This window comes from Neofelis nebulosa, chromosome 8 (genome assembly GCF_028018385.1).
Source record: "Neofelis nebulosa isolate mNeoNeb1 chromosome 8, mNeoNeb1.pri, whole genome shotgun sequence".
Lineage (NCBI taxonomy): Eukaryota > Metazoa > Chordata > Mammalia > Carnivora > Felidae > Neofelis > Neofelis nebulosa.
Window position 1 is genome coordinate 62,985,179 of NC_080789.1, and position 14,976 is coordinate 63,000,154.

Consider the following 14,976-nt stretch of genomic DNA (forward strand, 5'->3'; position numbering starts at 1 on the left):
CTGGCAGCAGCTGTAGGTGCGCAGGGGCCTTCCCCGCTCGCCCCGCCCGGCGCGGGAGCCGCCCCTTGACCGCCCAGTCCGCGCCCACGGCGCCCGGCACGGCGCCCGTCGCGGCGTCCGCGCCGCCACGTCGCTGCCTCCACCCTCCCACCCTCGGGTTTACCAGCCCCTACCCTGCGCTAGGTAGCCAGTTCACCGGGCCGCGCCCGAGCCTGCCTGCGTTCTCCCATTGGTTCTTGCAGATGCCTGTCTTCCTGAGCCGCTGCAGATTGGCCGGAGAGGGTGGGGATGGGCGGGCCTCGGAGAGCGTAGGAAGGGCGGGGACCCGGATGTGTGTGGTGGCGGCGGCCGAAGAGCTAGTGTGAGGAGCTGAGAGGCCTATGGATGAGGAGAACGCGGCGGCCCCGGTAGGCGGGGATCGGGGGGGGCGGGGTCCCGGAGGCTTCGGGTCCCCCCCCCCCCCCGGAGCCTGAGGCGGGAGGCGGGGGTCCTGGGCGGAGGCTTCGGGGTCAGAGGCGGGGCCTGCGCCCCGGTGCCTGGGCTTCCTGCCTCGGGACCCTCCTCGGCCCCGTGCCGGGCCTGGGGAGACTGGGTGTAGTCGCGCTGACGAGCCCGGCCCTCCTGCCCCAGGGTCTCGTCTGAGGGCCAGGCGGTGTCCGGGCTGGAGGCGGGACCCGGTGCGGCCACCGCTCGCGGGTGCCAAGGCTGTGCGGTTCTGGGCGAGCGGACGTCCTTAGGTCTGGGGGCCACTATCTATCTGGGGTGGAGCCCAGGCGGCGAGTGAGGAGGGCAGCCCCGCCGGTGGCAACCCTTCTGGGCCACGTGGTGCCTGTGGCTACCGCAGAAGGGTGTAACAAGCGCATTGGGGTCGAATTCAGCCCAGCTAGGGCTCATTTAAGCACCTACTGTATGCAGGGTACTGTCAGGCCTTGATGGAACCTCTGTCCCAATGTTTGGGCGATGGGAAGAGAAAAGTACCTCCCATTTTCGTCACTTTTGGCTTCCAGGAAAAATTCATTCGTTCGTTCATTCATTCATTCATTCATTCATATATTAGCACCGTTGGTGATTTAAATATCCAGGTCATCCTACTCCTCTCCATCTTCACTGCTACCCTCCTAGTGGATGCCATCTCTCATTGGAGCTGCTCCAACAGCCTCTTTCTTGTTCGCCCCTTCTGCTCTCGCATATCTGTGATCAGTTCTCCAGCCAACAGCCTGAATGATCTTTAACATCTGATAAACCTTAAAAATCCCATCATTTCCTTGCTTAAAACCCTCCAGAGGTTTCCTGTCCCGCTTGGGATAAAATCCAGACTCCTTAACCTGTGGTCTGCTCTGGCTCCTGGCTTCTTCCCATCTTCTTCTTGAACACTCTCCCATACGCATTCCCTACGCACCAGCCACCCTGGCCTTTGTATTCCTCTACCGTGCCTGCCTTCCACCCCACGACCTGTGTCCTGGCTGGCCCCTCTGCCTGAAATACTCTTTCTTGAGCTTGTCCCACGCCTGGCTTCTTCTTAACTCAAGTGTCACCTTAGAGAGACTTCCTCTGTCCGCTGTATCCAAAGTAGTCTTTAGACTTTACGCCTTTATTCTGCGTCACCCCACTCTACTTTTTTCCTCTACTGTCCGATGTCGTCAGGTCCGTGTCTTCCCTGTCACGCCTCCCGCACTGGAACAGAAGTGCTGTGAGAACAGGAATCCCACCCATCTTGTTAACAACGGTACTCCTAACACCAAGAACAGTGCACATAGTAGGAGCTCAGGAAATGCTGGATGTAAGGACGAGGTTGGGGATTGTTGACTGACTTTGAGTCCAGTGCCCTCTCCATGTTCTGGTGTGCTCTGGGCCCTGCCTCCTTCTCAGTCTCCTTCTCAGTCTCCTTCTCCCCATGGCAGGTTTGTTCTCATGAACAAGATGGATGACCTCAACCTGCACTACCGGTTTCTGAATTGGCGCCGGAGGATCCGGGAAATTCGGGAGGTCCGGGCTTTCCGATACCAGGAGAGGTTCAAGCACATTCTTGTAGACGGAGACACTTTGAGGTGAGTTTAGGGGGAGTGCTTCCACATTTTCCTTCCTCTGCCAGGTCTTAGAGATGAAAAGGGGTCTTTTCAGAGGCAGACAACTGTTGGCACCTGCCCTGCGAGGGCCTTTGACCCTGGAGGCCTTTCTGAGTGGAGTGGTGTGGAGCTGTGTCTCTGGGTCACTCTGTCCTGGTCCACATTAGAAGCAGTCATGTAAGAGAGAGGAAGCTGCTGGTGTGTCGAGTCGCCCAAGTGCCTCGTTGAGGGGACTCCAGTGGGTGTGTGGCTTGTCTGGGTCTCCTTCTGCCTGCATCTCAGGGGGTGGGGTTTGGTGGAGAGTAGCCGTTTCAGAGGCAGTGGATTTCGTGTTTTGGGAGGCCAGTCCCACAGTGCGTCCTGCCTACCAGTTTCCAGCCCTTTGGCTTGTGTGTTTGTGTTTGTTTTCTCTCTCTTCTGGCTTGAACCCCTTCCCTGACTCCTTCTGAGCCTAATTCTGTCACAAAGTTGTCCCTGAAGTGGGGGGGAAGGAAGTAGTGCTGTTTAGCCTGAAGGCAAAAAAGTTGAGGAGTGGGGACTGAAAAACCGTCTTCCAGTCTACGAAGGGCTTTGGTGCAGAGGACAGAGACCAGCTGTGCTTCAGCTCCACTGAAGACAGAGCCAGAGAAAAAGGCCAATGCTGCAGCATGAGGGATTGTGAGACCCCGGCTAGGCAATTAAGGGAGGTTCCGCATTCTTTTCCTCCTAGAAATGAAGGAGCCACGCTCATGTTGGTCTGATGTGGGTTGGACCCTGGCTGGAGGCAGCAGGAGGGGTGGGTGACCTCAAGTATCTTGTTACGGTGTCTGTGCAGATGTCCCGAAGTGTGGCCTGATAGATTCTCCTCTGTGTTGGCCCTTACGGGGGGATGGGGCAGCGGTGAGGATGCTGAGGCCCTACCCCCACTCCTGGGCTAGGCTGCTAATGAAACCCCCCCCCCCCCCATTCTTCTGTTAGTTACCATGGAAACTCCGGTGAAGTTGGCTGCTACGTGGCTTCTCGACCCCTGACCAAGGACAGCAATTATTTTGAGGTGATCAAGGCAGTGGGGTTGGGGGGGGGGGGGAGAGCAGGGGGTGAGATTGTTAAGCTCCAAGGAGATTCTTGCTCTCTTCCTTTTAATTTGCCATCAGGGCTGTCTTCTTGGCTGAGAAAAGGGCACAGAATACCATGGTGCCTCAGCTGAGAGATAGATGCCCCAGTGCTGTCACCCTGTCTCTTCTGTTCTCCTGCCCCTCAGCTAGGGGAGGAGTTATGACCCACACCCCAGACTCGGACCCATGTCCTTTCCCACTTCCGAACCCGAGCCCAGCATCTGCTCATTTTCCTATCATTTTCCATAGCTTGCAAATGATTTTCTGAGTAATCATGACAAAGTAGGCCCCTGGTCTCCCCAGTTCTCCCCTCAGTGTCCTTTCTTTTTCTTTGATTACCATGTTTTCTGTCTCTTTGAGGCTCTTTGAGCCTTTGATGTCTGACTCCCCTTCCCCACCCTGGCAGAAATTCATCTCGATGCCTGCTAACTTCCTTCCCCCTGCACTCTTCCTTGTAGGTGTCGATTGTGGACAGCGGGGTGCGGGGCACCATTGCTGTGGGGCTGGTCCCTCAGTACTACAGCTTGGATCACCAGCCTGGCTGGTTGCCTGACTCTGTAGCCTACCACGCTGATGATGGCAAGTGAGTTGCCTCCTGTGGAACCTTGTCCCTTTCCTGTGGATTCGGGAACCTTAGATATAAAGGACTACCTGGACGTGGTTTTTGCCATTCCTTCACCCGTCTTGGGGTATTTTCATAGACTTTTCTGATCAGGATGGGAAGGTGGCCTGATAGCTACCCTTGGAGGTTTGCAGACTTGGAGGGGAGGGTGGAGCTCATGCGTGGACACAGATGCCATCGCAGGGTGACTGGGAGCAGCAAGGTAGGCCCCAGGGGTCAGTGCCATGGAGAAGTTGGGAGGCCAGGCTCAGGTCCTGTGTCTGTGCTGCTCTGTTTGCAGGCTGTACAATGGCCGAGCCAAGGGCCGCCAGTTTGGGTCAAAGTGCAACTCCGGGGACCGGATTGGCTGCGGCATTGAGCCCGTGTCCTTTGATGTACAGACTGCCCAGATCTTCTTCACCAAAAATGGGAAGCGGGTGAGTGGGAAATCCCAGGTGGGATTTAAGCGCGTTGAAGCCATCCGAGGATCTGTGGGAGTGGAAATCATCTCCTGGCTGGGCTTGCTCAGGGACCCATAGGCTTTAGTTCCACCTCCTTCAGGCCAGCCTCAGGTTCTCCTGAAGTCTGTGTACGGGACAAGACACTTTCCCTGCCCAGGGGAAGCCAGGACATTGGCTAGATGATATGTGCACAGGGGTGGGTTAGTGCAGTGGAGGATGGGCAGAGATTGTAGGGGACCGAATTGGGTTATTTGGGGGAAAGTTTTAAGCAGAAAAGGAGAGGAAGAGGTTACAGCCTGGCTGCATAAGCTGGAGGTCCTCTTCGGAGATTTGACTTGAATGCTTTTGAGGGATATGTCCGTTCTGTGTTTATATTTCTTGTTTCGCTTCTCCTTTCCTTCCCCCTTTGGAGACAGGCTAGTAGCGGTGAAGAGATGGGTAAGAGCGATGGAAGAGAGACCCTCAGCTGTCTTTCGTCTCCTGTCCTGCTCCATCTCCCACCCTGGGAAGATTGCTCTCTCAGGCCTTGGTGGGGGGCGGGGGGCCCTCCTTAGCTTCTGTGCCTCTAGAACACACACATGCCGAAAGCATTTGACAGCAAGTCAAGAGATTTATGTCTGCCCTCTAGCTTTGTGGATACCTTGCTTGGCCAGGTGTGCTTAGCAACTTTTTAAACTTTTCCGTACCTCTGTTTTGCCGTCAGCGTGTGTGGTAGTTATTTGTTGCATCATCTCAAAGTACCCTTGTGAGAATTAGGTGAGCTGTGGAAAAGTGAGCCAGGTGGCAGCTCCCTTCCTCCCTCCCTCTGCTGCAGGTGGGCTCCACCATCATGCCCATGTCCCCAGATGGACTGTTCCCAGCAGTGGGCATGCACTCTCTGGGTGAAGAGGTGAGGCTGCACCTCAACGCTGAGCTGGGCCGCGAGGATGACAGCGTCATGATGGTGGACAGTTACGAGGACGAGTGGGGTCGGCTGCATGATGTCAGAGTGTGCGGAACTGTAAGTGGAGGAGAGGGTGGAGTGGTGGGGGTTGGACTGGGAGGCCTGGGCTGAACTCTGTGGGCCACATATGCATGTCTGAATTGCTTAGAATGGGGAGTGAGGACAGTGTCTTTTATAGGGTTTTGGGAAACGGGAACTTGGGGCCTTGACGCAACTTCTTGAATCCAGATCTGTGTTCTCCTTAGTGCTGATTGGCTGTCTTCCTTTTGTGTCACTGAGAGCTCAGGTTAGTTGCTTTACTCTGAGAACAGCAATAGTTCTCCTTTGCCTTCTTTGGTTCTTTTTGCATCTGGTGGCTTCCGCTGCCCTGCACATCCGGGCTCATTTGGAGGCGGGATGCCTGGATCCTCCTTTCAAAAGCCCAGTCTTAGCTCAGCTGGCCCAAGCTCTCCACTCACTGTGCTGCAGGTTATGTGTGGTCACAAGCCCTGCTCCTGTGGGGGAAGGTTCTGAGATCTGTCTTGAGTAAGTATCAATGTCAATGTCTTCTGTCTTCCCCCTACATTTTGATAGAGGAATGCGAGTGAAGGCAAATGAAGGTTCATTGACAATCCTTGACCCTCCAGAGTCTGCTTTTTTAATACACCGTCTCCTCATACCTGCTTTGGTCTCTCCCTGGATTTGAAACTTTCTTGGGGAGTGTATGGACCTTAGGAGAGGGAAATTCTTCACATCTACCCTCGATGCCTCATGCTGGGCTGGGAGTGAATGGATGCTGAGTCAGGGGTCTGGCCCTGGCCTCCAGTGGGCTGCTCCGGCCTCCCACTTCGAATTGTCCCTCTGCCGCCCTCTTGCTCCCGGCTCAACCTTTTTCTCCACCCTCTGGCCTTCTCACCCCAACCCAGGCTGTTTTCAGCTTAGCCTTTGATAGCAAAACAGAAGCAGTGGGGGGTGGGAGTGGGTTATGAGCAAGGCTCCCCCCATTTCTGGAGTTCAAGGTGAGTCAGACTCAAGGAAAATGGCAGAACGTGTGCCCTCCTGCTGCTCCTGACACTCTGCACCCCCTCTGGCAGTGGGGTCTGAGGACCGCAATGGCGGCAAGCCGGGAGGCTTCAGATGCCCACTCTTTGATCCTCATCTCTTTCTTTCCCCCTTCCGCCATCATTTTGACAACATCTACAGAGTTGAACTTGGGACTGAGCCAGGGCGATGTTCCAGCTCTCATCCCTGACCTCTCCTCAAGACTGTTTTCCTGGCATCTTTTCCCTGCCTGGACCTGTCCCCACTCTGGCCCCAGCTCCTCCCAGGCAATCTTTTCTAATTGATGTAGAATCCTGTAGACATTTATAAATAGCCTTCCTTCCTCTCCGCCCTCCCCCAATGCCCTCAGGTCACACATTTGAGAATTTTTTCTTTCTTAGACATAAGCTGTTTGGCTCTTCTCTCAGACCCTCACCCCAGCTGGGGACAGCTGGCAGGGTGGGCACACTGTTCCCTGAGCACCTGCTCCTCTGGGGCAGACTGGAGCATGAGCCTCTTGAGAGATACATGCCTTTCTTCTTCTCTTGCCAGCGACTCCATCTTTCAAATGAGGGTGACATACCCTGTTTCTTCCTTCCATCCCCTCGGACCCTATCCCTGCTTGTCTCTTGCCCTGCTCCTTCTTGTCCCTTCTGACCATCCATTGTGTTTGTGATCTGGGGATCGGAGTTGTATCTCCTGGAGGAGCCTGGGAGAGGTCATTTGGGCTATTGGAGGCCTGTGCCTCCCACTTCTAAAGATGTATAGCTCAGCTGTTTCTCCATTTTGCCCTTCCTGTTTTCCTGTCCCCTCTGTGGGGAGCCTTTCCCTGGAGCCTCAAGACCTCCGCTGTTGGATGGGCCCTGTTTCTCCCGCCTTGGGTGACGTTCCCGGTAGAGCGCCTTTTAGAACCATAAAGGTCTGGGAGAGGCTCTGATGCCATCCAGTCCAGGGCTTCCCAGTGTGGAGCCAAAGACCATTCACCTTGACATGCAGGACGTTTAGCATCCTTGGCACCCAGACCCAGGGTGCTGGGAGCTCCCTCCCCTAGTCTTTGTGACAGCTCTCATGCTCCCAGATCTCTTGTGCGATTGATGAAAAAACAGCACGAGACAGAAGTGAAGAGACTTGTTCAAATGTCAAACAGTGAATTAGTAGTGAAACTAAGTCCAGATATTTATTCTTTGATCCCTTGCCACCACTCTGTCCACTGCCAGACACATGCTGTGCCCTTCTCCCCAACCCCTCTTCTGTAGCCCGTCATCTCTCCTCCTGGCCCTTCTTGTAAGGTGAATCGGGGTTCCTGGGCTTTAAGTCCCCAGCTCCCCTGTCAGTCTCCTGACTAGCTCTCTTAGCCACGGCCCTTTTGGGTGAGCTTACCTTGCTGCCTGGGACCCTTTGCCTCCTGGGCCTTTCTCTCAGTTTGGAGCCTCTGTTATCTTCTCTCTTCCCTTCTCACTGGTTCTTCCTACAGAGAAGAACGAATTCCTGACCCTCTTTTTTCCCTCCAACATTAAATTATGAACAATTTCAAACATATGGAAAAGTTGAAAAAATGGTTCAGTGTGCACCCATTTACCTGCTACCTAGCTTCAACAGTTGATATTTAGTTGTGTCTGTTTGATCTGAGCACCTGTATATAGACAGACCTGGCTCTTTCTTGAGTGGAATCCTTCCCCCTGCATCCTGTGGCCTCAGTTTCCCCTCCTGAAGAGTCCCTCCTTTGCAGAGCTCTGAGGGTGTTGAGGAACCGCTGCTGTGTTTGCTCAGGGATGGGGGTGTTACCCCTCACCTCATCCCTGCCCCCAGGCTTTGCAAAGTGAGGTAATGTGTGGAGGGTGGGGGGCAGTAGGTAAAGCTGGGGGATTAGACTGATTCTGTCTTTGTTTCCTGCTCATAGCTCCTCTGACAACTCCTTAGTGATGGAGCAATGGCTTTGGTACACAGAGAGGGGTGAATAAGGCCTCACCCTCCAGGGGTCCTCCCGGACCCAACCCAACCCAACCCAGGAGGAGACCATGTTGGGGCCTGAGCTGGCCGGTGGGGAGTGTGGAGCACGTTCTTGGTGCCTGTTTCAGCTGCTTCTAGGCCCTCAGGGCACTGAGCCCTCCCTTGCTCCTGTCAAGAGGGATTAGGGTCTCTGCTGGCAAGAGGAGGAGGGCGGATACCAGCCAGAGAGAAGTGGCTGAGGAGGCGCTACTGGGAGGTGGGGGGTTGGAGTGCAGGAGGCTCTCTGCACTCTGGCCCGCAGCTTCCATTCTGTGGCTTCGAGTCCACCTGTTTGGCCTCTCAGGGCTTTGGTGGTATGGGGAGGGAGGCTCAGGAGTCGGGGGGCTTGAAAGCACTGAGGAAAGGATGCCCTTACCCCACCAAAGATGTGGGGGAATATTCTTGCTGCTTGGGCATTATTTGAGAAGTACTAAGAGGAGGGCAGCTGGTCAACGGGGACAGAGTAATCTGGGGCGTGCTCATCTGTCCTAGGGGAACGGTGACCAGTTCTGGGGCCTATGGGGCTGCTGGAGTTGGAGGTAAGGGCTGAGATGAAGGGTCATTTCTGTCTGTGATGCGAAGTTATAGTCTGTTGTAGCTTTGGGGTGACGGTTCATGTTCACGGAACATTGATACGTGGGTATGTTCTGGTACACACACACACACACACACACACACACACACACACACACACCCCCGTTTCCTGATTTAGGGAAAGGCGGAACATGTGTTGATCACCTGGGGGCAGGCTCCATGCTGAGCACTTGACACACTTCATTTAGTCTTCTCTCGCCCATTTTAGGAAAATTCCTTTTACTGAGGAAGAAACTGTGGCTTAAAGGAGCAAAAGTCGCTTTCTCGAAGTTAGTTTCTAGTGACTAAGAGGAGTTAGGATTTGAACCCAGGTCTGTGTGATTCTCTTTCCAAACTGAAAGGCATTTGAGGCACAGATGAGGGACCAGCATTGAGATTCTAGCAACTCAGACCCTAGGGGCTAAACCTCCCATCTCCACTAGGTTGCTAAAGCCCTAGTCTCAGGAGGGGAGGAGTGAACTCAAGCTAGGATCTGTCAGGGAGGCCACACTCCCCACCTGCCCCTGTAAATGCTGAGAGAGGATCAGATGAATTGGGGCAGTTTACACCCTAAGGGGAGGGTGGTTCTTCTCTTGCAGAGGGCGGCATTTGCTGGGACCTAGTCTTCCAGCTGTCAGCAGTCTGTCTGAAATGCTGTGCCAGGTGGGGAGTGGGTTTCAGAGTCCCACATTAGTGGGTTTCGTCCTCCTGACCTTTTAGCTGGAGGAAGCGTCCCCACCCTGTCCACAGACAAGACTGCAGTGGCCGCAGTCCTCAGGGCTGAGGCAGAGGGAATGGTTGGGCGGGTTTTTCCCAAGGATCAGGATCTGGAGCCGCTGCCTCTTGGCTCTGGAAGTGGAGAACACTGTGTTTCCTACGCCGAGGCCAGTTGGATGGAGTGGGTCGAGGGCAGCTGTGGGATCCCCCACCCAGTTCTGCAATGCTGGCCGGAGAGGGTGGGCTGGGGGGCTCCTTGCACTGGGTGGAGCGTTAAGCCAGTTAATGCACACCAGGCTCTACCCCTCCCGGCTTGTGGGGAGATGCCGAGGAGGAACCCAGGCCCAGCAGAGGATACAGGACCTTGAGGGGAAGTCCAGCAGTGTGGGCCTTTAATTAGTACCCGGTAAATCAGAACATGGCCTGTGGGGGGACCCCCTTGTGGTGAAAGAAAGCAGTGTGAGCTAACCGAGAAGACCTGGGCTAGGGGTGTAAATAAAATAGGGTCAGCATAACCTGAAACACAGAAGGTCATGGCTGGAGAAATTTGAAAAAAAGCCTGGGTGTGGATGTAGGAGGCTTCCCATGCAGCTCTGGCTTTTCCTCTGGTTGCCTCTCCCCACCTCAGTTCTCTTTTGGAGAGGAGGGGAGGACGGACTTGAGGTGGCAGGGCTTTGGGGATCGAGGGCTGAGAAGGGGACCCCGTCCCTCAAGTGTTCTGTCTGAAGGGGTGGTGAGGGTGCAGGCCCTGCCTCTGCCACAGACACCTAGGCTTTTGCACTGGTGGAGGCCAGCATAATTCCTTTCCTGTTCAGGCAGGAGTTCTTTGGGGGTGAGAGGCCAGCATCCCAAGGCTTGCCAGGGATGAGTGGAGGAGGTCCCCAGGCAGTGTTTTCTTCTGGGCTGGAGGGGTGGGAGGGTAGACTAAAGTCTTGAGGGGCAGTTTGGCTAATTAAAAAGGGATTAAGGACTCCCAGGTGATGCTGAGGGTGAGGAAAGAGGGGATGGGGTTGAGTCATAACCCCACCATTACCATGACAACTGATAAATAAATCCTCCCAGCTTGGGGGTGGCCGCCCCATCATGTCCAAGCAGGACCATTGTGGAATTGAAGAGCCCCAAAAGTCCGTCAGTCGCCTCCCCTCTCCCTCCACCTCCACACCCCTGCTGTGAAAGGGCCGAGAGGGGCTGTGAACAGGAAAGCCTGCCTTTGTGTCTCTGGCCTGCCTGCTCCCCTCCTTCACATTAAATAAAGAGTGGAGCTGGTCATTCTGGGTTCCCTGATTCCCTGCGGCACCTCCCTGACCCAGCTCTGTCCACAGTCAAGTCAAACAGCCCTTGAGAAATCACGTCCGTCCCATCCTAGGCAGAAGTGGTTTCTGAGCTGTCTCCCCTCCCTCAGACATCTGGAGTTGGCACCTAACCTCTGCATCCTCCCTGTCCCCATTAGGCCCCCTCATGTCTCCTCTCAGCGCAGGCTTCACGTCCTCACATCTCTTTTTCTCCTGTCCAGGGCCCCTGGGTAGACCTCTTCTAGCAGGGTCGTTCAGGGCAGGGAGGTGACAGCCTGGAGACCCCTAGTGTGGTCCTGGGTGCTCAGCCAGCTGGGGTGCTGTGCTGCTGCCCACCTCTCCCCCAAAGCAAGGAGAGGGGCTTTGGCTCAGTAGGCAGATGGGTGCGGGGCTCAGCCCTCCTGCCTGTGCTGCCTCCTTTGCTTCCCCCCCTCCGCCCCATTCTCCCATGCCTGCCCAGAACGTTGGGGCCCAGTTTCTTCTAGGATCCTTTCCCTTCCAGCCAAGGGTTTGTCACGCTCAGGAAACTGGTCCTGAGTGCCTCTGGACCAGGTTTCTAGGGCAGGTGTCAGTCTACCCTCTGCACCACCTGCTGCCCCTGGCTCTTCCCCCACAGCTGCTGGAGTACTTGGGCAAGGGCAAGAGTATCGTTGACGTGGGGCTGGCCCAGGCCCGGCACCCGCTGAGCACCCGGAGCCACTACTTTGAGGTGGAGATCGTGGACCCTGGAGAGAAATGCTACATCGCCTTGGGGCTGGCCCGGAAGGTGGGGACTCGTGCCCTGGAGAGCTGCTCAGCTCTGGGGCTGTTGGAATGGGGCCCAGAAGCTCTTGGGGAAATCGGGGAGCAGGGGGGCAGGCTGTGGAGGGAGAAGGGTCTTTACCCGAGCATGGTTGTGTGTGTTCGCTGTGGGAGGGTACGCACCCCCCATGACCCACAACCAGATAGAGGGTCCTGACTGCAGCACTCAAATGGGCCTGCAGGTGGGGTGGGGGCAGCCTGCAGCCCTGGCTGCGAAAGCCAAACACCTTTGTCACCTTCCCTGCGTCCCCTGCAACCTCAAGTGCCTGAAGGAGGTGGGAGGCTGCAGGGGAGTGAGCAGCCCTCTGGGGTTGTAGCCTGTTTCAGAAGGTTGAACGTGCAGATGCCCTCTCTCCTGTTCTCTTTCTGTGCATGGGACCATAGGTTTTCTCTTTCCTTCTTGGTGCAGGATTATCCCAAGAACAGGCACCCTGGCTGGAGCAGAGGCTCTGTGGCTTACCATGCAGGTGGGTAGGGGCTGCCCCGGGGCAGCTCAGGCCGTGGGGGCTGTAGAGGCACAGGGACATCCATTTTCCTGACCCCCAGCGAAAGGCCTCCCCTCCAGCGTCTGGCTGGTGAGACTTTCCCCTGCTGCTGTCTCATCTCCCCTTCCCAAGCTGCTAGTGCTTTCTCTTCGTCTGTGTTTTTCCTCCCGGCCTGAAAAGCGAGGGGAGCCGAAACAGGGGCGGGAGATCTGGGCCCAAACTGGACATTCCAGGCCTCTGAGTTGGCTCCCTCTGCGCCCTTCTTGCAGATTCTGCAGTTTCTTTTTTTGGTCTGCTTCATTTCCTTTAGGGCTTTCTTTAGAAAGGAGTTGTCATGAGCTCCCAGTGCCATCCCCATCCCCTCCTCAGCCCCTGTCCCCTCTCCCTTCTCCTGCCAGCATCTGAGGGAGTCTGCTGCCCCTTAGCATCTTGAGCGAATATTGTGTCTCTCTTTTTTAATATGGTGCCCTCTTTCTACTCCTGTCTTTCCATCTTTGTTTCACCTTGACCCCTTCCCTTCCTCAGTGCCAGAGAGGGAGAGGAGCAAGCATTCGACTTCAAGCAGGGACCTCTCTCTCGCCCGGTGGAGGGTAGAGGATCAGCCCTTCCTTCAAGTGTGTGTCTTCTCCCTCCCCTCCTCCCCCTCTCCCCCCCCCCCCCCCCCATAGATGATGGGAAGATCTTCCACGGCAGTGGTGTGGGGGACCCCTTCGGGCCACGCTGTTACAAAGGGGACATTATGGGCTGTGGAATCATGTTCCCCCGGGACTACATTCTGGACAGTGAGGGTGAGTAGGTGGGGGTGGCTGACCAGGCTGGTCAGGCAGATGGTGGGGGCAGTACCACGGGAGCTCAGTTTCCTGGCCTTCTAGGTGACAGTGATGACAGTTGTGACACAGTGATCCTGTCCCCAACTGCCCGAGCCGTCCGGAATGTCCGGAATGTCATGTACCTGCACCAGGAGGGGGAAGAGGAAGAAGAGGAAGAGGAAGAAGAAGAAGATGGGGAAGAGATTGAGCAGGAGCATGAGGGCAAGAAGGTGGTGGTGAGTGGGGACAGGGTGGCGTTGGACTAGGGTTCTTGGGCCTGGGCAGGGGCTGGCATCATTGGGGAATAGGACCCCCAGCCAACGCAGGGAAGAGGGGAAGGCCTGGCCCTGGGCGTGTTCTGTTCTGAGGTGCTGGACGTTGCCCAGACTCTGGTGGGGAGCTGGTTTCCAGACGCCCCCTTGTGGTCACTTCCCACATCACCCTAAGTCTCTCCCCCCGAGGGCTTCTGGGAGTTGGCAGTGCTTGGGGTTCAGGCCTGTGTGGCTCTAGTAGCATCATCAGAAGAGGCTAGAGCCCACCTGCTCCACTCCTCTACATGCCTCCACCCCCAGGTTTTCTTCACTCGGAACGGCAAGATCATCGGGAAGAAGGATGCTGTTGTACCTTCTGGCGGCTTCTTCCCCACCATTGGAATGCTGAGCTGTGGGGAGAAAGTCAAAGTGGATCTGCATCCCTTGAGTGGCTAGGGGCTTCTTCCCTAGACCTGCCCCATCTCCTTTTCCTCGCCCTTTGCAGAACCGGGTGCCCAGTTTCTGCCTTCCCCAAGGATTTGCTTACCCAGCAGGCCCCCAGGGAGTTCATAGTCCCTCCGGCTCCCCCCAGATCAGGCCCCTGCCGAGCTCCTGTGTGCCCATGTTTCTGACCTGGTGCTACCTCGATCATCAGTCAGTCCTGGACCCGAGTCCCTCGTTGGACAGGAACAGGCCCTAAGAATGGAATTGGTATATTGGTGGGTCCCGCTTGCTTTGGCTGGTGGACTCCCGCACCTTTTCTTTCCCCACCGGCCATAGGAGTGGAGAGGAGTGAGCACCCTGTCTCAGCTGCTATTTGGGCATGAGGCTTTGCAGGGGGTGGAGTAGAGACATCCCCCTCCTCTATTTATCACAGTATTTCCCGTTGCATCTCCTTTTTGTTCCCTGTCCTCATTGTGAACCAGTTGCTGCTGTTATCCCCCTGGCTGGGCTCGGGGGGCTCTGTTGGGCCTCTCTCTCCTTCCACTGACTGCTGTCCCAGGAAGACTACTCTAGGGTCTCTGTTCTTTCCCTTGAGAGCCCGCTTTCTCCTTCATTGCCTGCTTAGGCACCGTAGTCCCGCAGAGAATCTGAGTCTCTGGCTCCCCGCAACTGTACACACAGTCGGGTGCCTATTACGTGTTGAATGGAGTGAGAGAGGGGCTGCCAAGTGAGGGGGCCTGGGGCCTCTGCTCCCATCCCCTCCTTGCCATCCTTGGGACACCTGTGGTACCCTTGTCCCTAGTTCCCTGGGATGCACGGTGAAGGCAAGACCCGGAGCCGTGGTCGTAGGCGCAGAAGGCGGCTCGGCCCCTCACTCCCCTTCCCTGCTGCACCCGTGTCCCAGCTTGCTGCCCGTGCCAGTTGCCTGTTTTGCTTCAGTGTTTGATTCTAGCACTTACATACGTCCTCCCCTACCAAGCCCTCCTGTCTCCCGCCGCCACGACCCCTGACCCCCTTCCCATACAGTGACTTCTCCTGGGAGGAAGAGGGAGCGGGAGCTGTTAGCCTTGGTTTGCACAGAGTGGGTGGGCCTTGGGGAAAGGGGGTGAGCTGCTGTGTTGCTGGTGTCCCCCCTTTGGCCCTCCACTACGATGTATGAAATGTATGTACAGCCCAGAGATGTTTATACAGCCAATAAAGATGGAGTTTCTGTATTTATCAGGTTGGCCTGGACAAGGGAATCCTTTCCAGTCCGTAGGGCCGGGGCCAGGGCTAGAGTTGGGGACTGCTGAGGGGGACTTGGACCCATGTGAGGCCAAGGGTGGGGATTGTGTACATTTCGTGGACCTGGGATGCCCCCAAGAAGCCCCCAAGTGCCCCGAGGAGATGCTTTGACCTTCCCATGAACAAGGTACAACTCCAATTCTGAG

General features: G+C 56.0%; 1 protein-coding gene across 2 annotated transcripts; it reads left to right on the forward strand.

Annotated features, from left to right (window-relative positions):
- Positions 1 to 282: 282 nt before the first annotated feature.
- Positions 283 to 14,767, forward strand: SPRYD3 (SPRY domain containing 3). Of its 2 annotated transcripts, XM_058742662.1 has the most exons (12): positions 297 to 407; positions 1,645 to 1,780; positions 1,902 to 2,048; positions 3,024 to 3,099; positions 3,619 to 3,743; positions 4,063 to 4,198; positions 5,037 to 5,222; positions 11,373 to 11,522; positions 11,967 to 12,024; positions 12,711 to 12,830; positions 12,915 to 13,087; positions 13,424 to 14,767. In XM_058742662.1, coding segments are annotated over exons 2-12 (1,308 nt in total). In that variant the 5' UTR covers positions 297 to 407; positions 1,645 to 1,778; the 3' UTR covers positions 13,559 to 14,767. The 2 variants fall into 2 exon arrangements, with proteins under 2 accessions (XP_058598644.1, XP_058598645.1); XM_058742661.1 differs by lacking the exon at positions 1,645 to 1,780 and having other exon boundaries at positions 283 to 407.
- The last annotated feature ends 209 nt before the right edge of the window (positions 14,768 to 14,976 follow it).

Bases quoted from the DNA above. Each gene is read 5' to 3' on its own strand.
- SPRYD3 (XM_058742661.1), top strand. From the start codon at position 385: ATGAGGAGAACGCGGCGGCCCCG. The intron at 3,100-3,618 runs GTGATCAAGGCA...TCTTCCTTGTAG, and splicing joins AGGACAGCAATTATTTTGAG to GTGTCGATTGTGGACAGCGG. The intron at 12,831-12,914 runs GTGAGTAGGTGG...CTGGCCTTCTAG, and splicing joins CTACATTCTGGACAGTGAGG to GTGACAGTGATGACAGTTGT.